At 40.5% G+C, this 27,610-nt stretch overlaps 1 protein-coding gene across 9 annotated transcripts in view; it reads right to left on the bottom strand.

Annotated features, from left to right (window-relative positions):
* Map4k3 (mitogen-activated protein kinase kinase kinase kinase 3) overlaps positions 1-27,610 on the bottom strand; it is a 161,727-nt gene that overhangs the window by 90,259 nt on the left and 43,858 nt on the right. For 8 of the 9 annotated variants that reach the window (XM_057762287.1, XM_057762309.1, XM_057762294.1 and 5 more), the window contains exon 2: positions 17,644-17,701. In XM_057762287.1, coding sequence (XP_057618270.1) covers positions 17,644-17,701 — 58 coding nt within the window. Of the gene's footprint in view, positions 1-17,643; positions 17,702-20,587; positions 20,657-27,610 lie in introns of those variants that run through there. The other variant, XM_057762345.1, reaches the window with a different exon arrangement.

Below are 27,610 nucleotides of genomic sequence, written 5' to 3'. Positions count from 1 at the left end.
TGTCTAGTAATAACTCATGCACATCTGATCAAAAACCCTTTCATAGGGTGCCAAAATTATACAAAAGGAAAATGGCAGTCTTTACAACAAACGGTGCCAAGAGAACTGGATGTCCACACGTCCAAAAAAAAAAAAAAAAAAAAGAACCAGCACAGTTCACGTACAGAGATAAAAATGACTCAGAAATGAATTAAGAACTTAAATGCAAGACTAGAAATTGAAAAGCTCCTAGGAAAAACAGGCAAAAACATTCGTAGCATTGGTCTTAGCAAATGATATCAAAACAAGGCCAAAAACACAGAGAACAACAACAAAACAAAAATAAGAACAGTGTGACTATAATCTTTGCATTGGAAAGAAAACAATAGACTTGGAAAAGGCAGCCTACTCAACGAAGGAAAACACCTGCAGACCACCCACCTGGTAAGAGGCTACTGTCTAAAATATAGGAAGCAAGCAATCAAATAACTCCATTAAAAATTTAATGAAGAGTGACCAAGCATGCAATTCTCACAAGATGTATAAAGATAAAACATCTTATGTACAACTATAAATATATACAATTTTCATTTGTCAATCTTTAAAATTTGAAATTACAAATAGTGTTTCTGAGGATGCCAAGAAATTGGACCTCTTGGATATGGTTGATAAGCATATGAAATTGTACAGCTACTATTGTTAGGGATGTTAGGGTCCTGGAAAAGCCCCACAGAAGACCACCATCCATGTATGCAATCAGTAAGAGCGTTTATTATCTTGAGAAGGTACTAAGCATGCTGGGACTGCGTATCCAACACAAAGGCAAAAACGGTGGTGGGGGAAAAAAAAAGTTTTCAGGATCTTTCATACACAACTAAAGGAATTCTAAAAGCAGTGTGCTCATTCTATCCAGGATTGGTTTATGCAAGTGACAATGCTATCAGTATGTTTCTAATTGGTTAGGGCTAGCAGGGGTGGGTTAAGACTATAGAGTTTCCATTTTTGGACAAGTCTGGACAAGTCCCTTATTCCGTTATTGCCTTGAGGTACCTGATGGGAGGAGGGGAGTTGGTCCTGTCCTAGTAAATGAGATTCTCCTTGTCCTTACTGGTGTGTGTGTGTGTGTGTGTGTGTGTGTGTGTGTGTCTCGTGTCACGGTGACTGAGTGCATTTTGTTTCTTCCTCAGAAACTGACTTGCTCAGTTTCAGGAGGCTGGAACTGAGGTCTAATTCTTAATTGAGTTCTTAGGGACCTGCCATGGTATTTGCCTGGCCCTCTCGATGGGGAGCCTACTCTGCTAGTTTATAGCCAAATCAAAGTATTCCATCTGGCTGGGACTACACTCAGGTATTTGGTATTAGTCTCTGTTTACCTGGTTCCCATTGCTGACCACCTTACTGCCAGGCTGGCAGTTGACTTTTATTTTGAGCAAGCTAACAAGAGGACCTACATCCTCAACTGCAATGTCAGCTACATCAACCAAAGAATAAACTCAGCTAGTAACTATGCCCCCTAAAACGGGGCAAAGTCAACGATATGACTCATGCCCACAGATCCAGTGGAGAATGTGACAGGGCAAAGAACACAGAGGTCCTCTATCTTGTATTTTTGCTGAGGCCATTTCAGCCTTATCAATAATTTTATCTTGATGGAAAATTCCATGGAAAACTACCAAACTCTATCCTCGGACCCTGAAGTCAAGATGCCACCACAGCTAGCTTCTGTTAAACTGCCTGCTTCTGCAAAGCCCCCCTGCAGTTGCCAAGAGAGCTGCCAGGATGTGATTTTTGCCTTCAAAAACCCTGTGCTGTGGACATCTGGGCTACACTTAGGACCTAAATATCTGTGTGTAATGCCAGTAGCCGGCAATTAAGACTTTCATCTGGTAGAAACCGTGTCTGAGTGGTCATCTCTGCAGGGCTCCCTGTAACACTATAGAAAACAATTCAGAGGTTTCCTCAAATCAGATCCATATGATCCAGTAATACTGCTTTTGAGCAGATACTCAAATGAAAACAGGATCTAAGAGTATTTGCATCTTCTTGTTCAATGCAGTATTGTTCATAATAACTGAGGTAGCAACAACCCACATATCCACTGACAAATAAATGGGATACATAAACAATGTTATAAACACACACACATGCAGATATACATACACACAATGAAATACCATTCAGCCATAAAATAAAATGGAAATCCTGTTATGTGCCTTGTTACAAAAATTCCTGAAAAGCAGCTATGTCTGGCTGTGAATCATAAACTCCTTAAGTCTGGAGTCTGTATAGAGATTGATGGACCAAATGAACTTTCAGTGCCATGTAGAGAATGGGATTCTGCAGGTTCAGAAGCTGAACATCCTCGCTCCATTCTGTAATGAAACTAATATCTTGTGCTAATGAATAAAAATCTTTTTTAGAATCTACTGACTTAGCAGACCACTAGCTTCTACCAATCCAAAATCTAAGAATGTCATCAGACAGCATCTTAGTCCTACAGAATAGCTTCCCCATCTCACTGTGCCCACCTCTTTGGTATATCCACCTATGGTAGATTGAAAAATATAAAAAGCCCCGTGAAGGGAGTGACATTATTAGGAGGTATGGCCTTGTTGGAGAAGTGTGTCACTGTAGGGGTGGGCTCTGAGGTCTTCTATGCTCAAACTACACTCAGTTGATTTCTGTTGTCTCGGGATTAAGATGTAGAACTCTTAGCTCCTTCTCCAGCACCATGTCTGCCTGCATGCCGCCAAGTCCCACCATGAAGATAATGGACTAAATCTCTGAAACTGCAAGTACACCCAATTAAATGCTTCCTTTATAAGAGCTGCCATGGTCATGGTGTCTCTTCGCAGCAATAGAAACCCTAAGACACCACCAATGCGTTTTAAGCTTGCCTTGATTTATGACTTCCTTTGTTCTGCAAAACTATAAAAACCTTGTGAAACTGCTTCCATGTTGGAACATGGAAATCAGGGTAACCTAAATCTGTGTTCCTGGGACTAGGTCACTCAAAATGGCTCCAGAAGACTACCTTATTCCGTTTAAAATGAAACTTGTTTTTTTCATTAACAGCTAACATGAATGGAACTGAAGGCTAATATGCTAAATGAAAAGCCAGTAACCCAAAAGTTCTACAGGATTCTAACTTGCACCAAGAATTTAAAATAGCCAATCTAACAGAAAATAGAATGATCACTACCAAAGACTGGAGGAGAGGTGGGGTGAGGAGCTGATGTTCAAAGGCTACAAATTTCAATCACACATAGTCACAAACTCTTTTGTATAACAGTCTTCTTATAGCAACAAGACTGTATTAGATACCTAAATTCATTAAGAGGGTGGATATCAGGCTGTATACTATACTAATAAATGGTCCTAGAAACAGAAAAGTTTGAACATGGACTATAGAACATATACAAGTTTTCTCGTCCCAACGTTGTAGCATTAAAATTAAAGAGCTAATAAGTAAACATTTTTGCAGCTGATCACCGAGACACACAGGTGGGAAAGAGGAAGAAAGTGTAGATAAAATAAAAGATCCTCGGTCACTTTATTTGTAAGCATCAAGAACTTTAGGAGGTAAGTACTCTGTATAGAACTGTCAGCCTGGACAAAAAGCACCAACCCTGCTTTGAAGAGTGTTACATAGGTGATGCAAGGACAACTCTACCCGTAAGACAGCGCAGAGAAACAACTGGTGACCGGGGATCTGCCTCAGTGCACAGGTGCCAGGTAAGTGCCTTCCCCGAACACCCATCCCTCTGTGAGGAAACACAAAGCAGAGTGCCTCACCAACTACTACAGGCAGAAAACTACAACCAGAGCTGACAGGAAAGAAGGCTCATGAAACACTACTTTGGGAAAATAGTGGAATGAAGTCTTACTGGAGTCTCGTCACTTTTAGATTCTGTTCTGCTATTTAACGCATGCTGCTCTCACACGAACAAAAATCCACCCCGCCCCATGATTTTCCCTTCTCGTCACTGTCAGTATTTTTCACTGGGTTGGAAATGGGGGAATGTTCTCATTTGGGAGACTTACTCCTATAGCTGACAGCTAATAAATCACTGATCTGATACCCTACTCCAGTAACTGGTGCTACAAATGACACAAGTAATTATACGCAACTTGGAAGACTGGCTAAGTCACTGAAGAAGGAAGAGTTAAGAGGCCTGCGCAGACAGTATTCCCCTTGTCAGAATCTGAGTGAAAGGGCACTAGCCCAAGTACGCGACTTGCTAAAACCACACATCCCATAAGTTAGCCACCAAGGCTCTTTCTCTGTTTGACCACTTCCTCCTCCTGAGGCTGACTACGAAGGTTCAGCTATTAAAGTATTGAAGTCCAACAAACAGAAGCCACCTTTGGTTGCCCCAATTAACATGCCAATCAAAATTAAACACCTCACCCTAACACGGGGTTCCCTGTACACCTTTATAAAGTGCCATTTTCCAATGTGCCTACCTGTCTCCTTTCTATCCAGAAGCAGTCCCTTTGGGGACAAATACCCCTGCCCCCTTTCCTTCCCCTTCTCCCTTTATCTCCTTTCTTTGTCCCTTATGTCCTCTGTTCCTCTGGGGCAATAAATCATCTGTGTGCTGAGAACTTGGTCTTGGGGGTCCTGAGCTTGTCCTTTCACTGAGCATGAAGCCCAAGTGGACATGTGCTCACTAGCCAGCTTCAATGGAAACACTTATCTTGATCTGTCTTTATATTCTGTTCAAACTGGGTCTTAAGAGTTGGCAGTGTTCTAGCGCAAGCAAGTTTAAAACCAAAGAAACAGATCTTTAATCTCACAAAATCAGGTTCTCTGACGCACTGCAAACGAGGAAATCGCACACCAGAGGAATCTTGTACCATCTCAGCAAATGCAGGACAAGGCAGTTATTACAGGATTCACTATTTGGAGAGGAGTGGAGCTGAGGTGAAGTCCAAACAAAGCAGCGTTTTGTCAGGCTTAGAATAAATACAAGCACTGGGCTGCAAAGCAAAGGCAAGGTCCTCTCTTCCCATGGAGGATGAAGTTAGGACAGCCATGTTGCTGTGTCATCCAAGTCATAAATCAGCACAGTATATTTAAAGATTTATTTTACTTTAATCTGTATGAGTGGTTTCCTGCATGTATATTACATGGACCACATTTGTTCCTAGTGTCTGCAGAGGCCAGAAGAGAGCCCTGGGTCCCTCTGAACCTGGAGTTGTAGATGGCTGTGACCTACTATGCGGATCGTGGGTACTGAACCCAGGTCTTCTCCAAGAAAAGTGTTCTTAACCACTGCCCCAGAGAGTCCCAGCTGTGGAACTGGACTGTCAGGATTCAAAATCCTAGCCCTCCATTAATCAGGGCAAAGTACTTCAGTTTCTTTAACTATAAAAAATAGAGGTAATAACATAAGGATTAAATGAGTCAATGCATGTAACTCACTTAGAACAGTGGCTGGCACAAATTAAGTTTAAATAAATGGTAGCTATTAGTAGCAACAAATGTCCTAGCTTAAACTAACTCATCTCTATCTCCATGCTCATCTCCATACCTTCCTCATTAATTTGATTTATCTAGTGAGTATTTACTAAGAGGCACTGAGAATCTTGTGAAAAACCAAATTTGTCTTCATAGAAATGTCAGTCCAGTGAAGACTGTGGCACTACATTCTTACAAATGCCTCCCCTTCCCACCTCCCTTTAATGTGAAAAACTTTTAATGCTAAAATATTGACTCAATTATGGTGAAAAGATGCCACACTCCCCAATGACTTGTCAGGAAGAGACACTGATTTCTTTTAGGATTATTATTACATTTTGTTCCTGAAAACTCTAATACTAACCAGAAAGGGTCTTAATCTAATACTCAGTATTTGTAGCATTTTCCTAATTCTTGACGTTTTACTTTTAACATATTCATACATCTGTCTTTCATACCCTTCTGATCCACACATGTGCACAGCAAAAACAGCTGATAGAAAACTAATAACCTGTCGTACAGCTAGGGTAGTGAGAATTTTCTCTGTGATTAGTACCTTCAGCCCTAAAACCAGGAAAATCTTAGGCAAAAGCCAATGAATCTGTCATCAATTTATAGCCGACGGCACTGAAGAAACAAGTCACTACATACAGGGAAAAACAAAGGTCAACCAAAAGTCTCCAACTTCATAAGCACTGATCACATGAACCCCAAAGGACCATCCTATACACAGCCACATGTTCCGTGCCTGACTACAACCCCAGCGCAGTGCTCGTCTCGAACTGGCGTTTTATCACTTGTCATTCATGGAGAAAACACCTCTCTCTGAATGTGTATGTGTGTGATCACAGTGATATGAACACACACATACATACATGTACATGCAGCATAACACAATGACAATTATAGCTAAGTTCTTCACATTTGTATATGAGCAACAGTTACATACTAAAGTATTTCCATATCTGAATTTCCATTGGACACATATCAGTGTCAGACAGCATACACACATATATAATTCATACTTATACCCATACACTCACGTACAAATGGGAAGGGGAAGGGAGAAACAAAAACACCACTCCTGTTCTCCATACTGTTTGACACATTTCTCTGTCACTGAACCTCCAATACATACTGCAATTCTCATTTGGGGTTGGTAACATCTTACTAGTTCAAAAAGAAAACGGCCCCCCTTTGACCAGAACTCATTTCCTCTTTAGTTCCACCAACCTGGCTGCATAAGCATCACACTCTCTTACCTTCTTGTGATGCGCTGTGTACCCTAGAAAAACCCACCGTAAATCACACATTTGGAGCCATGGTGGCCTGTTCACTACCCTGAGTCTTGCTGTCTGTTCCTACTTTGGAACACTGTTCTTGCTTGTGACTACAGGGAATGGCTTTCACCAAGAAAATCTCATGACTGTGTTACCATTCCAATCTCAAGCCAATGCCATGTGCTTTGAGCAGTCTCCTGACATCTTGACATGGGCTGAAGTACCATAACATCTTACTTGGTTCATCAGCTTACTTATGCATACATTTCCATACTTGCTGTGTCACGGTTAACTAAAATCTATGTTTCTCAAGGGTCAGGCTCACCTGCCTTAGGTATCATGTCTGGCACTGGGTAGACGATGACTAGATATTAATCAAATGATTGACATAAACAGATTTTTCACAAAATATAAGGCCAAAAGATTACATATGGTAAAGGAAGACAGCCAATTAATTAGCCCCAAAGCAATGGCAATTAACATTTAGGAGAACATGGGAAAAAAAAAACCTCATGACACACTTCCCAAATGAAGGATAGATACACACAATGAGCCTATCACATCCATAAAATATACATGTTTGGTATCTGTGATGTGCAAGGCCAGGCCCTCCACAAGCCTGAGAACACAGAAATGAAGCCTGGCTGAGGACACCGGCTGCTGACAGAGCTCTTGCCTAGATCTACACAAGGGCCTTGGCTTGATCCCCAGAACTGTGCAAAAAGGGACATAGATGTATAGGAAAGGTACCAGAAATCATCTTTTCTCACAGAGCTTACACACATGCTGCTGAGTGTGATGCTGTCTTTCCCCTGCAGCCTGATGTTTGCAGCGGAAATTGATTCACATCACTGGCCACCATGTGAGCCACCTCTGAGGCCATCGCAGAGCTCTCAAGTGCATGTCGACCACATGCACCACGTTGTATGTATTCTTCACAGTGCATCCTTTCCAGCAGGGTGGTATGCTAACAAAGTGACCTGACTCACAGAACCATCTTTCCTATCTCTGATCTTTGACCAGCCTTTCACAGTCTGCTTAGTTCACTGTAAACAGAATCGTATGGGTACTTCTACATAAATATCAAAATTTCTGGAGAAAATAGAAAGTTGACAGTGGTCCTCAAGTCAAAATGATGAATGACTTTAATTTCTACTTCTGTTTTAATTCTATTTTTCTACTTTGATTTACAATGATCTAAATTGGTTTTGCAATTAAAGTCCAAAAAAAGTACAGACTTATAGTTAAGCAAGGAAAATATAAAGTCACATGAACAATATAAAAAAAAAATCAATGAAACACCTTCAACGAACCTCAGATTTAAACAATTTTGCCAAAATATTTCAAGTTTTCATTTTACTTCCATTTCAAAATGATTGCCAGCCATTTAAAAAGAAAAAGGAATTAACTAAGTCAAACTACAAACACTTAAAGTCTATCACATTGCATTTGACTATTTTTAATTTTACAAAGGAGACTGACCACTGGGACTCTGAAAAGGTGTGAGTACTACATCACCCATGAAGATAGTTCTATCCCATACAAACCAACTGATTCTGTTTTCACAGTTAAGAACTCATGACATATTAAATGATTTTGGAAGGAAACTAGCATAGTCCACCCTAAGGGGAAATTAGAGACAAAACAAAAGAGAAACCTACAAACCTAAATGACAATTAAAATGTACCAATTGTTTCCAGTTTGGAGACTTTATTAATAAGAAACTATTATCAATATTGTTAGTTGACTCTTAGTTATGCACGTAAGACTTTAAAGAAATGTTGTATGTGTGTAAGCTTGTGCAAGTCTGTGCGAATTTGTAGAAGGCAGAGAAAGATATTGGTTTTTCTGGTATATTATGTTCTGCATAATTCCCTTGAGACAGGGTCTCTCACTGAACCTGGAACAAGACTGAAGACTAGGAAGCCCCAGGGATCCTCCTTTCTCTATACTCCATAGCAATGGGGTTACAGGACAAAGTCATATTAGGCTTTTTTATGTGGTTATTGGGCATGTGAATTTGCATCCTCATGGTTACATAGATAGTATAAGACTTAGCCATTCTCCTAGCTCCTTTTATACTTTTAAAAGGCATATTAAAAATGTACAAACAGGTCCCTTAGCCGGGCGGTGGTGGCGCACGCCTTTAATCCCAGCACTCGGGAGGCAGAGGCAGGTGAATCTCTGTGAGTTCGAGACCAGCCTGGTCTACAAGAGCTAGTTCCAGGACAGGCTCCAAAACCACAGAGAAACCCTGTCTCGAAAAACCAAAAAAAAAAAACAAAACAAAACAAAAAAAAAAAAAAAAACAAAAAACAGGTCCCTTGATGTGGGATGTCCTTTTGTATATGTGTTGTTTTTATTGGCTATGAATAAATTCTTTTGGCCAATGGCTTAGCAGAGTAAAGCCAGGCGGGAAATTTGAACAGAGAGAGAGAGAGAGAGAGAGAGAGAGAGAGAGAGAGAGAGAGAGAAAGAGAGGGGGGGCAGAGTCAGGGAGACTTTATGTAGCTGCTGAAGGAGACAGACACCCAGACACCAAAACCTTAACCTTATCCGGTAAGCCACAGTCTCGTGGCTATACACAGAATAATAGAAACGGGTTAATTTAGGATGTAAGAGTTAATTAAAAACCTGCGCTAAGAGACCAAACAGTGTTGTAATTAATATAGTTTCTGTGTGATTATTTGGGTATGTGTGGCCAGGAAACAAATGAGCAGTCACCACCTATAAAACGGCACCCATATGGTTGGGGCTAACTCGCATGGTCAGTCACACTCTTCTGGTCAGGTTAGGAGGAAAGTAGCTGAGAGCATGCCTGCTGCTCAGCACCCCTGCAGGGCAAGCAGTGAGATGGGTCTGCTAGGCGTGCACAGGCAGGAAAGCATTGTAGATTCCTGCCGCCATACACGGAGACATTTCTAGGCCATGCAGCACATTGCATGGCAGATTTAACTTTTACTCAGATAAAAAGGGTTTCTGTGCTGCATGGTGCTTCCCAGAGCTGAGATGGTGAGCACAGCTCTGATTCAGCAGTTCCAGAGCTGGCAGTAAATGTACCTCTGGCATATTGAAAGGCCAAGAGATATGGAGCCAGCATCAAGGGCTGCTGCAACCACAATGCTTAGGATTTTAAAATATTCCTTGTCAGAAAATGATTTCAGATACACAAGAGGACAGATTCGACATGAAAGACCTCTAAATGAGACACAGTGTGTTTAAAAATGCACATAGGCTTGGGGGAGAGAAAAAAAAGCGTACAGACAGTTATAAAAAGGGAATCGTTTTTAAAGTAAAACAAAGTCTTTAAAGAGACAGTAAAAATAATATATGAGTACAGACAGACATAAAGTGATCAAGATAATAAAATTAAAAAGTAATAGAGTAAAAACTTCACGTAGAGACAGATAATACACAAAGGATCTGGATTATGCATATTATTATGTTTTCTTTGAATTTTTTGACTGCAGAGAGACATTTGATTCTGGGGCCTAAAGGTATCTTTATTTCAAAATTTGAGTTTTAAAAAAAAAGATTCTGCTTTTGTTTAAACAGAAGATGAGAACCTGTGGATTCCTTTCAGGCTAATGTGGTTTAATGAAACAAGCCCCTCCCCAAAGGTCTCTGTGAATCCTAAAAGTACTTCACCCAACAAACAGCAGGAAGCAGTTTGGAAAGAACTATGCCCAAATTCCAAGATGATTGCTTATAAATGTTTATTTTCATTTTAAAAGGGTTGGTGATAGTTGATTAATAGTCACAGTCAGTCAATTTCTCTCTCTCTCTCTCTTAAAGAGTGGATATGAAACAGAAGTGAATACTTTGCACTGGTATGGATCTTGGTCGTATATAAATCTAAGGTCAATTTTGTCACATTGTGTATATGTATTTCTCCTCTTGTTTAAGGCATTATGTTTATGCAGCTAATTTGAAAATGTGACATATAATTAAAAATACAGATTAAGAGATAGTCATTTATAATAGACAAATTGTAGTCATGTTAGATTTTCTAGATATACAGAGATATATTTCAGATAGATAATCTTCAAACATTTCAAAGACCTACAGAATATGGTATTTAACATGTTTTAAGAACTTAGACTTTTCTTGACAGTAAGACATGTCTACTTCTGGCAGCACCAATTACTTCGAGAGATGATGGGCACTGAAGAACCTCCTTATGGATTTGCTACCCATTTGGGAAAGAAACTGCTCTTGCCTGAACTGCTTGATGGTGTGCTGTTTAAACTGGACATGCAGGATCTACAGAAAATGACTGTTGAACTTGCATAAAGAAGGTGAGACAGTCCTTCAGGGTTCCTGCTCCATGAAAGAGTCTGCCAGGCCTTCTACAGCACACAGAAGAAAGTGACTAACAAATTGTCAATATAAGTGAAACAGTCTTTCAAATTTTCTGCTTCATGGAAAAGTCCATTGGATACTATGGGCCTGTAGACTGCAGACAGATGCTCCAAGGATACAGAAGAACTTTGGTTGGCTGTTCAGGCACCAAGATGTCTCTTTCAATTCTAAAGTTTTAGATGCTGATTACAATGCACTTTCTGTTTACTTAGGTAATATGATATCCTTCTGTGGTCTTTGAAGAGTTGAAGACAGTTATAGTTTTCCTAAATTGTGATAAAAGATATATTAGATATGAAACTTTCCAGATACAAAAGACTAAATATTGTAAGTGTAATGCTTGATACCTGTTTTTTCATATATAATTTTACAATGTTAAAGTTAAAACTTTCCTTTTTAATTAGACAGGAAAGGGGAGATGATATGGGATGCCCTTCTGTACATGTGTTGCTTTTATTGGCTAATGAATAAAGCTGGTTTAGCAGAGTAAAGCCAGGTGGAAATATATATATATATATATATATATATATATATATATATAGAGAGAGAGAGAGAGAGAGAGAGAGAAGGTGGGGTCATGGAGACTCTGAAGGGGTAGCTGCTGAAGGAGACAGATGCCAAAACCTTAACCAGTAAGTCAGTCTCGTGGCGATACACAGAATAATAGAAATGGGTTAATTTAAGATGTAAGAGCTAGTTAATAAACATGACCTAAGGGGCTGGAGAGATGGCTCAGAGGTTAAGAGTACTGGCTGTTCTTCTAGAGATCCTGAGTTCAATTCCCTCTCTGGCCTGCAGGTGTACATGTAGAGTACATACAAAATATATAAATAAAATTTTTAAAAAACATGAGATAATAGATCAAAGTGTTGTAATTAATATAGTTTCTATGTAATTATTCAGGTCTGGGCAGCCGGGAAACAAACAAGCAGTCTCTGGCTACAGTTCCTCATTTCAAATATAAAATTCAATGATGTATTAAATAAATTGACCAAGGTTTGCAACCATAACTATAACTCAGTTTTAGGACAGTTCCCTCTCTCCATGATCTTCTCATGTTCACTCACTGATAGTTCACCCTCTGGCAGTTCCAGCTCACTAGCCCACTTGATACCTTTCTCTGAGCACTTCACCTAAGAAAATCAAGTGCACACTCTCCCGTAACTGGTTCCTTTCATTTAGCATTGTTTGAATTCACGGAAGCATGAATTATTAGCTACCTTTCTACTCTCTGTACATAACACATTTTGTCCATTTGTTTACCAGTTATAATGACTCCAATGGAGGGGCATTATGAATAATGCTGTGTAGAACCCTCATGTGCAAGTTCTGTGACTAGACACGAAAGCATGACTGCTGAGTCATTATGGCAAATTTAGTTACCCTTTAAGAAAGAACTAGAGGAGCCGGGCGGTGGTGGCGCACGCCTTTAATCCCAGCACTCGGGAGGCAGAGGCAGGCGGATCTCTGTGAGTTCGAGACCAGCCTGGTCTACAAGAGCTAGTTCCAGGACAGGCTCCAAAACCACAGAGAAACCCTGTCTCGAAAAAACCAAAAAAAAAAAAGAAAAAAGAAAGAACTAGAGCCGGGCATAATGGCACAAATCTTTAATCCCAACACTTCGAAGGTAGAAGAAGGCAGATCTCTGTGATTGCAAGGCCAGACTGGTTTACACAGTAAGTTCCAGGACAGCCAGAGCCACACAGGGAGACCTGCTGACAAAAACTAACAAAAAAAAAAAAAAAAAAAAAACACAAAACCAAAAAACCACCACCACAACAAAAAAGAACCAAAGAACTCAACGTTTTCCAGAGAAGTAGCACTGTCTCATCACAGGAAGATAAATGCCCCAACGTTACAGGAGAACTTTGGGTGACTGTCCAGGCCTCTGATTCACAGGGATCCGTCTGCCCCTGCTTCCTGAAATGCTGGGATTAAAGATGTGCACTCCCAGCAACTATATCATCTTCTAATACACAGCAGTTAAAGATCAACAGTATCACAAATCAGTTATCACACACACCAGAAAACAACTGAGTTAATGGTTTTCTAATTTTTTAAAGGAAATTTTAAAATATACTGAACAGATTTTGTGCCAGGACTTTAACTCAGACTCGACAAAACATGTTCTATTAAAATCTGAAAATAAAAAAGACCAGGGCTAAGATAGCAACATCACCACTGCGAGAACTTCAGCAGCCTTGGTCCCTCAGCTGTAGAAGTTTCTGAAGACACGCAGTAGATGTGGGAGAATGAACTTAAGCCCGGTCACTCTGGATTCATGACAATTTCATCAAGTAACCTCTACTCCCTGATTAAAAACCCAAAGCCTGATAAGAAGTGCCAAATCCTCAATTGTACTCCAGATTTCACCAATTTCAAACATCTTTATTACAAATCAAATAGTAGAAAAAAAATTATAACAGTGACATAAGAAGGTAATTACATGACAGAGAATCTGTAACTACATCTAATGGAAAATGTGTTCTGTGCTCAAAGTATTCTCCTGTGTTTAATCACAATCAATCAACACATCCTTCAAACTTCATCTCAATGATAATTCTAAAAATTTACCAATGAGCTAAGTCAAGGGTAGGCCAAGTCTAACAAAGGTGTTGTCTGGCTTTGCAGTTCGGAATATTGTGTTATATTTCAGTTGGCAAAGTCTAGAATATTTTCTGATAATTCGTAGGAAAAGTTGGTCCATTCCTGAAAATAAAGTCTCTGACTAGATTTCTGTTCATACTGAAGCTAAAACCTAGAGTGGCGCGGACCGAGTTCATGCATCAGCATAATTGCCGGCCTATGGTAGGAAAGAAAGAAGGGGATAGTTCTGTGAAGATGTGTACAATGAGTTAGCGTGGAAAGATGTGGGCTCTAGGATGGGGAGAACCCAATGGAGAACACAGTGCAGATAAAACATACAGAGAGTCCTAAGAGGCTTCACAATGGGCCCTCACACCAGAAGGAACTACTGAGATACTAGTAACACACAGGTGCTAAGATTTGCTGAGGTCTGCTGAAAACTCAAAACCCAGAAGAGGACAGGAGACAAAGAGCAGAACACAGCTTCCCAAATCAGCCTGGTTCTTCCCACTGGACTACACTTGCTCTTCACATCAGGTAATGCCACCTGGAAAAGAGTAAGCCAGTATAAACTTGTCACAATTAGTCCAGAGAGTTCTGAAGAAGTAAATACCCTCAGGACCTTCTCTCCTTCCCACAGCTACCAATTTTTCTGGGAAGAACTGAGCAATAAGCAGAGGCTGCTCTTTCTTTTCCGCCTACCCAGACCTGAATAATCACACAGAAACTATATTAATTACAACACTATTTGGCCAATAGATTAGCCGTATTCCTAGCTAGATCTTACATCTTAAATTAACCTATTTCTATGAATCTGTATATCACCATGAAGATGTGGCCTACCAGTAAGGTTCTGGGCAGGTGTCCTTTTCCTTTGGCAGCTACATGGCGTCTCTCAGACTCCACTTACTCTCTCTATATCTCTTTTCATATTTCCTGCCTGGCTTTACTCTGCTAAGCCATTAGCCAAAACAGCTTTATTCATCAACCAATCAAAGCAATACATACACAGAAGAACATTCCACATCATCTCCCCTTTTCTGTCTAATTAAAAAGGAAGATTTTAACTTTAACATAATAAAATTACATATAACAAAACAGTTATCAAGCAAGAATTATAGTTGCTTTATTTCTTTGTAAGTCTAAAGTTTTACATCTATTCTTTTATCATAACTAAGGAAAACTATAACTATCTGTCTTCATCTCCACCAATGACCCCAGAATGATACAATATTACCTAAGTAAACAGGAAGTACATTGTAAGCAACTTCCAAAACTCTAGAATTGACAGAGACATCTTGATGCCTGGACAGTCACCCAAAGTTCTCCTGTAACGTTGGGGCATTCATCTTCAGCCTACAGGCCCATAGTATCTGGTAGACTTTTCCGTGAAGAAGGAAATTTGAAAGACTTTCACTTATATTGGCAGTTTGTCAGTCACTTTCTTCTGTGTTCTGCAGAAGGCCTGGCAGACTCTTTCATGGAGCAGGAACCCTGAAGGACTGTCTCACCTTCTTTATGCAAGGTCAGCAGTCATTTTCTGTAGATCCTGCATGTCCAGTTTATACAGCATACTATAAAGCAGTCCAGGCAAGAGGAGCTTTTGCCCAAATGGCTAGCCTTGTCACAATAAAGACAAATTCCATAACAAATTTCTTCAATTCTGATCAACCTCTCTGAAGTAATTGATGCTTCCAGGAGCAGACATGTCTCAGTGTCAAGAAAAGTCTTAGTTCTTAATATATTTTAAATACCATATTCTGTAGATCTTTGAAGTGTTGAAGATTATCTATGTAACTGAAATATATCTTTGTATATCTAGAAAACCTAATTAATGTGATTAAAAGTTTGATTATTACAGATGACTATTCATCTGTATTTTTAAATTATACATTACGTTTTTAAATGAGCTGTATAAACATAATACCTTAAATAAGAGTAGAAATACACATATACTCAGTGCAACAAAATTGACCTTAGATTTGTATCAACAGACCAAGATTTATACCAATGCAAAGTATTCATCTCTATATCATATCCCCCTTTAAGTGAAAACAAAGATTTATAAACAATCATTTTGGAATTTGGGCATAGTTTTCTCCAAACTGCTTTCTGTTGTTTGATGGGCAAAGTATTTTTAGGTTTCACAGAGACCTTTCAGGGGAACCTTGTTCCATCAAACCACATTAGCCTGGAAGGAATCCACAGGCTCTCATCTTCTGTGGAAATAAAAACAGAATCTCTTTTCCAAAGCAACATATCCTTAGACTCAAATTTTGAAATCAAGATACCTTTATGTTCATTTAACTTAGCAGCCCCCAGAATCAAATGTCTCTCTGTCGTTAAAAATATCAAAGAAAACACAATAATATGCATAATCCAGATTCTTTGTGTGTTTTCCATCTTTATGTGGCTTATTCTTCTTTACTCCTTTAATATATAACTGTCTGTACTCTTTTATATTACTTTTACTGCCTCTTTAAAGACTTCATTTTGCCGGGCGATGGTGGCGCACGCCTTTAATCCCAGCACTCGGGAGGCAGAGGCAGGCGGATCTCTGTGAGTTCGAGACCAGCCTGGTCTACAGAGCTAGTTCCAGGACAGGCTCCAAAGCCACAGAGAAACCCTGTCTCAAAAAAAAAAAAAAAACCAAAAAAAAAAAAAAACCAAAAAATAAAGACTTCATTTTTTAAAACTATTTTATTTCTTTTTATAACTGTCTATATTCTTTTCCTTCTCTCTCCCAAGCCTATGTATATTTTTAAAACACACTATGGCTCATTTAGAGGTTTATTTTTGCCTGAATCTGTCTTTATTATGCATCTGCAATCGTTTTCTGACAAGGAACATTTTAAAATGGTAAGTATTGTGATCGGGGAAGCCCTGCATGCTAGCTCTGCCTCTCCTGGCCTTTCAATATGGTGGAGGTACAAGTACCACCAGCTCTGTGACCCATGCTCACCACCATAGCCCCGGGATGCAGCAGGTCTATGTCACATTTAAGCAACTAATATAACTCTGCTCACAAATCCCATTTAAGTGCAGGATCTCCCAAAAGAGCCTGAGTTCGTTCTGCCAGCACAAACCAGGAGGCCTTTCCTTAAAGAAGCTGAGCAGTTTTTGCAGCTCATGCTGAGTCAGGAAGCCTTCCCTTAAAGGAATTGTGCCTCTGCTCGCTGCCAGCAAACAGAGTCTAACTGAAAAAATGTAGTTACCAAGAAACTGTGCTTGGCTCCTGTTTTTGTGGATCTAGAAGCCCTCTTTTTTAAAGATTTTTTTAGGTCTTATGTGGATCCATGCCTCAGATGGTGGGTGCCATTTTGTAAACAGACTGCTCTTTCCTTCCCGCCTAGACTCAAATAATCGCACAGAAACTATATTACATTATAATACTATTTGGTCAATAGCTTAGTTGTATTCCTAGCTAGTTCTAACATCTTAAATCAACCCATTTCTATTAATCTGTATATCGCCACGAGGCTGTGGTCTACTGGTAAGTTTCCAGGTGGGCATTCTTCTCCTTCGGCACCTACATGCCATCTCCCAGACCCCGCCTACTCTCTCTATATCTCTGTTCAGATTTCTCACCTGGCTTTACTCTGCTAAGCCATTGGCCAAAACAGCTTTATTCATCAACCAAAAAAAGCAACATGTACATAAGGACATTCAACATCATATACTGGGCTCAGAGAAGCAGGAGGAAGAAAAGACAGCCATCTCTCCTCCCCACAAAATGGTGAGAAAGTAAAAGAATAGCAATCAAACATTATTAAAATAAGCTTTAACTGTATGATGGTTCAGGCCTGTAACTTCAGGACTTAGAATGCTGAAGGAGGAAGATCAATGGTTCAAGGTCAACCTGAGCTACAAAGACCATTTCAAAAAAACCAAATTATAAAAAATGAAATTACTCTATGATAGCCAATGACGTACGTTCTAGCAACAAGAAACATCAAATTTCAAATAATTTACCTGGTTCCAATTTTATCACTTTAATTGCTGCTAATTCTCCAGTGTTAACATTCCGTGCCTAAAAGAAGAAGAAAAATCATCATGGAACAATGTTGTATAAAAAGGCATTTTAGTTTATTGTTTATTCAATCATACAGAAATATTTTAAAAGCAGAGCTACAGAACCAATCTACTAAAAGACAGTATTGTCTTTTATAGTGAATTCCAGCACTAATTTATGTGTAAACATTACACCATGGTAACCGTCCACTGTTCTAAATGGTTTAATACTAACTCACTCAATTGTCACAACACTCATAAGGTAAAAACTAATGCTATCCCCACGTTGCAAATAAGACAAAAGAAGCAGACAGAAGTGGACAGCTTGCAACTGGTCATGCAACTGGTCAAGTGGGAGCACTGAGATTTAAAACCAGGAAGTCTACTCTAGTGTAATTCCTTCAAGCATTATGCCACAGAGCTCTTTATGCAAACGCTGGGAAAACAATGTAGTGGATTAACATTAAAATCTTTAAATGAGAATCTAAATGTGAAAGCAGCCCCCTTGTGACCCTTCAAATCCACTTGTTGACAGTAAAAACCGTGCATTCACAAATCAAATTCAAGGGGTAAGGGGTGTAGCTCAACTGGTAGAGTACTTGCTTAGCATGCCCAGAGTCCTAGGTTCCATCCCCAACTTGGTATAAATCAGGCATGATGGTACACATTTATCTATAACCACAGCACTATAATGGTGGAGGCAGGAGAATCACAAGTCCAAGGTAATCCTCAGTTACTACAGAGCAAGCTGAAGACAGCCTGGGCTATATGACATCTGTGTCTAAAAAAGAAAGAAAGGAAGGGAGAAAGAGGGGGGCTGAGGGAGAGAGAGAAGGAAGAAGGAAGGAGGGAGAAAAGTCAATTTATAAGTTGGCTATGCTGGGTATGCTCACCAACCTGAGCACTCGGGAGTATTGTTATAAATTGTAGAATATCCTGAGCTATAGTCACAGCACAACTCTGCCGTCTTCCAACCTCAAAAATCAACCAGATAATAGATTCTGGGTATTTACAACTGTTTAACTAAGTAGAAATTATTTTTAAATTTGGGTTTAAAAAATGGCAGTAAATTTAAAATGCTATATATAATTGGATCAGAATATATATTTTAGTTGTTTATTTAATTAATTTTTACATCAGTCTAAAGAAAAAAAACGTAATTTCATGATTAAGGAAAGATTTTATCATATGGCCAGGATTAGATTTAGTTGCACTACTCCCTTACTGGTAGGTTGGGAAAAATCCGCCGATCCTCTGAAATGAGCCAATGACACTTAAGGAACTCTTCTAAGAGTGCCAAGGCAATAAAAATACCAGCAAAGGAGAGACAGCTCACCGGGTAAAACATTTGCTATGCAATGTGAGGACCAGAATGGAGTTCACTTCCCAGCACACTGGAAATCCTGGAGCAGGCTGGCTAGACAGACTAGTAGTCATGGCAAGTTCGGGATTCAGTTAGGGACCCTGCCTCAGTGTACAAGATGGAGAGCAACTGAAGATGACTCCAGACATCAATTCTGGGTCTCTGAACACATGTGCATACATGTCCACATGCACCTGCACACCCTGTGTCCCCATACCTAAGCAGCATACACATCTCTCACACAGACCAACACATATACTCATCCCCTCCACCAACACACATAAACAAACCAGAAAAGAACCTATGAAGGTAGATAAGAAGCACAGCCATCACTAAAAATATAAAATTCAGATCCTGCCCAATAGGGTTAAGGCGATGGCTCTTTTGGTAAGGTACCTGCTGCACAAGCATAGGACCTGAATCTGAGTCCTCGGCACCCACAGAAAAGCCAAGTGTAGAAGCCGAGTGGAGCTGTGCGAGCCTGCAATCTCAGCATTAGATGATTTCTGTTTCAAATAAGTGGGAAAGTCATAAACAGTGATGTCAACTTTTGGCCTCAACACACAAACACATATTTGCATGTGCACCTGCACACATTCACACATACACAAGCACATACATACATACAATACACGCTATTTTTTAAGAGTTACTGTGGTGGTACACACCCTTAATCTTAGTACTTCACTTGGTGGGAGGGAAAGGCAGGTGGGTCTCCATGAGTTCAAGACTAGCCTGGTCTACAAAGAGAGTTCAAGGTCAGCCAAGGCTACAAAGTGAGACTCTGCCTAAAATTTAAAAAAATAACAAAAACTATTCTTTCTGTGGTAGTTTGAATGAGACGCCTTACATCCCAGCACACCCCTAATGCCATAAGTCTCGGTCCCCAGCTGGGGACTTGAGAAGGATTAGGAGTGACCCTGTTGGAGGTGGAGCCATCCCCAGTGCACTTGGTGCCCCTCCTGCTGGAGACTTGAGCTCTCAGCTATTCCTACCACCATGCTCTCACTCTGCCATCACAGACTCTAAACTCTGGAACTCTAAGTCCAATTAAAGACTTTCTTCTTTAAGTTGCCTTGGTCGTGGTGTTGTATCAAAGCAACAGAAAAGTAATTAATACACCCTCTATATGAATTGAAAAATTAAAACAATTTGTAGGGAAAATTCATTTAAAAATCATTTTTTTCAGAGGCTTGGGAGATGGCTCAGTGGTTATGAGCACTGGATGTTTTTCCAGAGGACCCGAGTTCAGTTTCTAGCACTTACATTGGTGGCTTACCACCAGCTGTAACTCCTGGTTCCAGAGGATTCAATGCCCTCTTCTGGCCTCCAGTATATAATCTCCATAACTAATAAATACGATGCTCATTAGAGTCAGCAGAAACCAGATCTGAACATGTCAAGCCCAAGTTAGTTTCCCTTAAGTGAGACAGACTTCCCAACAGCACTGAATAACTGTTCCTTTCTGCAGGATGAGATATCACATAATCAACGAACTCAGAACCCCCTGAGGGCGCGCCCACAGACAAGGGCAGGGTGTACCTGGGGACACACAGGCCTCTCTCCAGCTCCTGTCACGGAAGTTCTACCACAACATGGTGCTCTCCTCCCCCTCTGACATCTTGCCTCCTTTCCTTCTATCCACGTCGTCTAAACACCTGCAAGCAAAACAAGATGCTACTTTCCCACTCTTAAAACTGGGCTCTTTAAAAGTCTCACTTGTCTACTGAAAAGGAACTCAGAGTATGGGTGCTCTATCGTGGAACGCCGACCTTGTGGAGCAACGAGTGTGGCTTACTGACCAGAGCTGAAAATCTGCTCCCTGTGACCACAGGAGGGCACTTTACCAACAAAGTCACACAAGATGGCTGCTGCGCTCGAAGAAATTAGCTAAAACTGATTTACTCAGAGTTCTCAGTAGCAGAGAGTCAGCTGAAAAATTCTGACAGTAAACTCCTGGTGAACAGGTGACCTAAGACACTATTTACTACTCTATGACTTAATACATTCAGAAAATCTGCCAAAAACTTGCTAGAAAGTAACAGTTCCAAACTCAGTTTTTTTTTTTTTGAGTTAATTCTTTAAGTGGATAAAACCCAGGCAGCTAAAGGACTCCTACTCTTCCTGCTTTCTGAGATGTGTCTCAGTGTGTGGCTTATCTGGCAATACTGAGCTTTCTGAAATTTTCTCAGTGTGTGGCTTACCTGGCAATACTGAGCTTTCTGAAATGTTTCTCAGTGTGTGGCTTATCTGGCAATACTGAGCTGCTTCACTATGTGGGGGTGGAAGTAGGGGTCCAAAGGAAAAGCCAGGAAACTTCTATTTCTGAGCCTTTCCTCATATTATCCACGAAGGAATTTTAAGCATTATGATCATGTCATGCATGGTAGTGGTTGCAGGCATGTGACTCCAGGACTTGAGATGTCGAAGCAGGGGGACAGTGCACTGTCAATCTGGGTTTTGTGACCCTATCTTTAAAAAAATCATTTATTTGAGTGAGTCAATATTATCTCTAATATTTATTCTTCAAATAAGCATGGTTAACACCGTAAGATATTAACACATATTAAAGCTTTAAGTCAGTATTAATAACAAATTTCTCACACCTCTTGAAGGGTGAAACTGAAGAGAACTGTTGTGAGCACCTAGGCCTAGTCCCTGGCTGCACCACCGCTCAGACCACGCTCCCAAGGTGAGGCTCTTGAGGAAGGAGTGCACAGCTCTGCTCTCCACTCTGACTGCTCTCAGCAAAGTGCACACACCGCGCTCACCCGCCACTCTCAATGTGTCCTCACATATTCAGAGTTAGGGTGTACCAGTTTTCATCACCCTACCACCACAAAACAAAACAAACCCTAGACCATGAGCTGGTCGCTCCAACTCTCTGAGTATTCGGAATAGCTCACTAAATGGAACTGAACAATACGTAGTCCCTGGTAACTGGTTTCTTTCACTCAGTATGTTTTCAGATTCACATAAGTTTTACTCCAAATACTATTCCACTGCACAGAAATACATTTAGGTTTTCCACTCATCAGCTGAAGGCTATATGGAGGTACTGGTAGTTAGCCTTTAGTGTCAACCCGATTGAACTTCGAATTCCCAGGAGACACACTAAGGGTGTGTATGTGGGTGTTTCCAGAGTACGAAATAAGGAAGAAGACCCACTCTGATTGTGGCCCCAGACTGAACACAAGAGGGAAGAAAAGGAAGCTGGATGAGCATTCCCTGCTGTTCTGAGGTGTGACATGAGGGGTCCCAGGTCCACGCTTCCAACACCATGGAGTTACCTGCAGCCATGCCTTCATGTCTCATTCAACCAGAGACCAAAATAAACCTTTACTCTCCCTTAAGTTGCTTTTTGTCAGGTGTTTTGCCAGACTGTCAAGAAAAGTCCCTTAAATACATGGGTTGTTTCTCTACCTGTCTGTTATAAATACTGCTACTATATACACTACTATATACATACCGAAAACACATGGGTTGTTTATCTGTTATAAATACTGCTACTATATATACTACCATATACATACCAAAAACACATGGGTTGTTTATGTTATAAATACTGCTACTATATACACTACCATATAAATTTATGGATAAATCTGTTTCCAATTCTCTCAAATATATACCTTAAATGTACTAAGAAATTTTTCAGGTCTAACATTTTGGAGAGCTACCAAATTGTTTTCCAAAGCAGCTATAGTGTCTTATATTATTACCACCAACATATAACATTCCAGTTCCCCTACACCTCTGAAAATCTGTTACTTTGAATTTTTTATTGCAGCTCTCAAGTGGGGATGCCCACCTCTGCCTCTTGAATACTGGCATTACAGGAGTGCACCACCACACCTACTTCATCCACTTAAAATGCTTGGCTGTTTACACCTTAGGTTGCACACTACACATTTTCTCACAATATGAGCTGTTTTCCTTTTCCTCCCTGTCTCAATGGAATACCGGGCAAGCACATTACCATGGAGCTACCTAAGCCTTAGCCCTGCCTTCCTTCATTTCCTTGATGCACAAAGGTTTTTATTCTGATGAAGTCCAACTTGGCTTATATTTTGTCACGTCTGTCTGTCTGTCTCTCTTCCTTTCTCTTTCCCTCCGTTCCTTCCTCATTCCTCCCTTCCTTTCTTTTTGATTTCTTTTTTCTTTTTCCTTGGTTTTTCGAGACAGGGTTTCTCTGTGGCTTTGGAGCCTGTCCTGGAACTAGCTATTGTAGACCAGGCTGGTCTCGAACTCACAGAGATTCACCTGCCTCTGCCTCCCAAGTGCTGGGATTAAAGGCGTGCGCCACCACCGCCCGGCCTTTTTGATTTTTTGAGACAGGGTTTCTCTGAGTAGTCCTGGCTGTCCTGGAACTCACTTTGTAGACTTGACTGTCCCAGAACTCAGAGATTTGTCTGCCTCTGCTGAAATTAAAGGGATTCTTCATGATCGCCCAGCGTCTCTGTTTTTGATAGTTAAGGCTGTAGTCACAGATCTCTCTGCCAACAGTCTTTAGTTTCCACCCTTATATTAAGGTCAATGATCCACTTTTAGTAACTCTCTATGGTGTTGTCCCGTAGGGAGTTTCCAATTTCATTCTTGTCCATGTGGATACCAAGTTGTGAAATACAGTATTTTTAACTTCAATAAAACCCTTTATTATCTGACTCCCAATCTTTCTAGTCATTTCCAAGATTTTACTTTATGCTTTGGCCAAACCAAACACGCTGTGGTTCCCCAGTAGTAGCCACACTTTCACCTCAGCCTCCTCCCCTGGGCCTAGATCCAAGACCTCATATAGCTAGATCCCAACCTTTACAGCTAGTCTTAGGTTGTCCTGACCCTGACCCTTTAACTTATTTTTATTAAGGCATACCCTAGCCACACACATTTCCACAGATTCTAGGTAACCTTTCTCAAACTAGAGAGGCCTGATGTGAACCCTGCAGGTCTACAGTTTACAGGAGTTTTTGAAAACTCTTGATCTCAGATCTGCTTAAGAACCTGGTTTGTTGAGAGACCCATAGGAGGCTTTTTCAGATTAGACTAGTTTGGGAAAGAGCTTTTCCTGAGCTGATTCCACACTGCTGAGTTATGCCTGAGTACAAGAAAAGTCCTCTGCATTAGGAATATAGATAAACAACACAATAGAGAAGTCTGGCCGTGGGCCTAGGAGCACGCCAGACACCACAGGAAGTGAGTCAGGGACTGATCATTGCTGGGTGCTGAGCACCTGGAGCTTTCAACGCTTCATATGTAGAAAAGGATGTTCAAGGTGAACATGAAAATGTGGTCTGAAATGATAGCTAAGAAATGCAGTAAGCCATGGGATGGATCTGAGCAAGCAAGGGCTACTGTGCCTTCTTCCTGACCCTGCTAACCTATGCAGAAACAAGAAGGTTGAAGAGACTATTTCTAAGAGTCCTTCTAAAACATTTACAACAAATACTTTTATTCTAAACAGATTCCAGCTGGTAGGCTATATAAAAACCATATGTTTAAAACACAAAACTAAAAAACCAAAAAATCATTAACATTAACTCCGACTCCACAGATTTCTTTTTTTTTTAAAGATTTATTTAATTATGTATATAGCATTCTGCTTGCATGTGTCCCTGCAGACCAGAAGAGGACACCAGATCTCATTACAGATGGCTGTGAGCCACCATGTGGTTGCTGGGAATTGAACTCAGGACCTCTGGAAGAACAGTCAGTGCTCTTAACCTCTGAGCCATCTCTCCAGCCCCCGACTCCACAGATTTCAAGCGGGACCCAGGAATCTGTACCTAAAGTCACCAAGCTACTTCTGACGTAGTCGGGTCTGAGAGCCTGGCCACAAACACCTGCTCCATTTGAGCTTTACAAGACGTAGCTCAACTCCTAGGTCTGATGGCTTACAGAAGATGACACCATTCAGGCCGAGATTTGAAAGACAGGAAGTGTCTTTCAAAGAAAAGCGATGATGAGGGAAAAAGTCAAAGAAAGAAAAGTGCCATCAATACCCCGTCTGCCATCCTCTGGCGATGTATCTGTCTCCTAGTCCTTTTCCCCTGTTCTAACTGGGTTATGTTCTTATTGAAGTCTGAGTGGTCTCACACATTCTAGATACAGCTTGTCATTTGTTTGAACAGGATGTTATGACTAACATGTGCACCCCCACCCCACTCCCATGTACACATTGAAATCCTCACCCACAGTATCTTAGAAAATGACCATATTTGGAGACAAGTGATTTAAAGACATAACTAAGGTTAAATGAGATCGTACGGATCACTGCTTACTCAATATAACCGATCTGATATCTTTTCAGAAAGAGGAAGGGACAATAAGATCACAGGCACACAGAGAAAAGGGCTGTGAAGGCACAGCAAAAAGGCAGTCGGCCATCTGCAAGCTCAGGGGACCCCAACCCTGTCAGCATTTTGAGTAGACTCCAGCTGCTTGGGGCCTGTGCTACTTTGTTATGGTAGCCCTAGCAAGCTAAGACATAGTAAACCTTTTGGATTTGTCCAATTTGTCTTATTTTCTTTTATGGATTACACTTTTGGTGTCATTCCAAGACCTTATTGCTTAAGCCTATATCCAAAGGTTGTCTCCTGTATTTTATCTGAAAAGCTTTGCACCTATATTTAGATTTATTTCATGACATTTGATTTCATTTTTGTCTAAGGTTCTTGGTTGAGATATTTTATTTGGTTTTGCACGACAAAGTCTAACTGTCCTGATTCTGCTTACTAAAAAAACAAAAAAACAAAAAAACACTCCTACTCCATGGAGCCGCATTAGCCTATATGTGTGTGGTTTCATTTCTACACTCTATACGGATCCTTTGTGTTGTGGTGACTCCTCACTTATGACAGAGTCTTGCTTTGATTTCTCCAACTTTTTCAGAATTGTATGGCTATATTAAGTGTTTTGTTTGATTTGGCTGGAACTATCTTTGCCCCATTGTGCTCCATCTGTGAACATTACAGGCAGGTCTCTCTGTTTAGGTTTCCTCTGGAATCTCATTAATTTTTACAGTTATCAGCAGAGAGATCCTATGTTATTTTCGTTTGGGTTTTAATAGTCACATGTGGCTAATAAAGGCTGTTTTAAACGAAAGTATGACACTGGAAACAGTTAAGTGACTCCACGTGAATGAATGCTGCCATCAGAATGGGTGGCACCACAGACAGGACTGTGGGGAGGGTGGAGCTCTAAAGAAACAGTCAATGTAATGAAGGGAAGCAGAGCAGAGAGTAGGGCAGATGTGCACAGGAACAGATTAAGAACATCTCCAAGCTGCCGTCATCCCTGAGGACTTTCCAGTTCCGTGTCACGACTCTTTCACAGCCTCTCTTTTCTAGAGTTAATCTCAATGGCTCTTTGCTTTTTGAAAGCAGATAATTAAAGATCAAAGTTTCTAGGACCTTCAAAAAGAGAGAGAAAATAAATAGGTGAATGCAGTAAGTTTACAAAATGCAGCTAGCAAATAATGACTGGATATAGTCCTGGAAAATCATCTTTAGATGATGAAACAGAACAGCTAGCTCGAGCGAGTTCAAAGACTTATTTTGAATTTTGGAATTCTGGAATTCAAAATGGACTTCAGTCATACCAACAACACAACTTTTTTTTCTATCCAAACAATCCCTTATAACTCTGCATGGTTATGATCTTACTTTTTAAATTTATTTTCATGTATGTGACAAGGGATGGGTATGAGCCTGCACTGGCCAAAGGTGTGGGATCCCCTGGAGCTGGAGTTACAGGTGGTTGTGAGGCACCTGATGTGGATGCTTGGAATCGAACTCAGGTCCTCTAGAAGAGCAATTAAGTGCTCTTCACCATTGAGCCATCCCTCCAGTCCCTCAATTATACTACCAGATCACAAGTGTCAACCAATAAAGTGGATAAAAACATCTAGGCTATGAAAGGCTAAGCAACCAGGTCACCAAATCCCAGCTTCCTGCTACAGAAACACCATCTCCAGCTAAGTAGTGTTCAGACTCCAGAACCTGTAGTAACCACTTGTGGCAGGCTGGAACTACAGCTCAGCTAGGTGGCATAGTCTCTGCCTAGCGTACATCAGAGCCTAGATTCAAATTCCAGGACTGCTTAAAACGAACAAAATCACCAAAGATTTGGCTTTTGGGAGTATGTTAGATGAAATAACAAAGAGTTCTCCCATTACAAACATCTGGTTCCGGGCCAGTGGAATAGTAAGCAGGTGAAGTTCCCTGCTGCCCAAGATGCAGACTGATCTGAGTGATCCTGGAACCCTCCTAAGGATGGAGAGACAGACCATCTCCAGAGTTGTCCTCTGACCTCCACATATGTGTCATCACACACACCTCCCTTCACACACATACTAAATAAAGCTTTAGAAATAAATAAATCAAAGCCAAAGAGAATGGTTTATCTTCCAAGGAAGAGCAATTAGAAAAACAAAAGCCAGAAGAACTGCCAGATGGCACTGTGCTCTAAGGAAAACTGTATCTAGTTAGAATCACATTCTTAGAGAAAACAACACTCATAAAATAGGGCAAAACTAATATTTCCAGTAAAAATTGAGTTTACCACCAA

The sequence above is a fragment of the Chionomys nivalis genome, chromosome 1 (assembly GCF_950005125.1).
Source record: "Chionomys nivalis chromosome 1, mChiNiv1.1, whole genome shotgun sequence".
Classification (NCBI taxonomy): Eukaryota; Metazoa; Chordata; class Mammalia; order Rodentia; family Cricetidae; genus Chionomys; species Chionomys nivalis.
The sequence above is the reverse complement of the archived record's forward strand: the minus strand, read 5'-3'. Positions and strand labels throughout refer to the sequence as shown.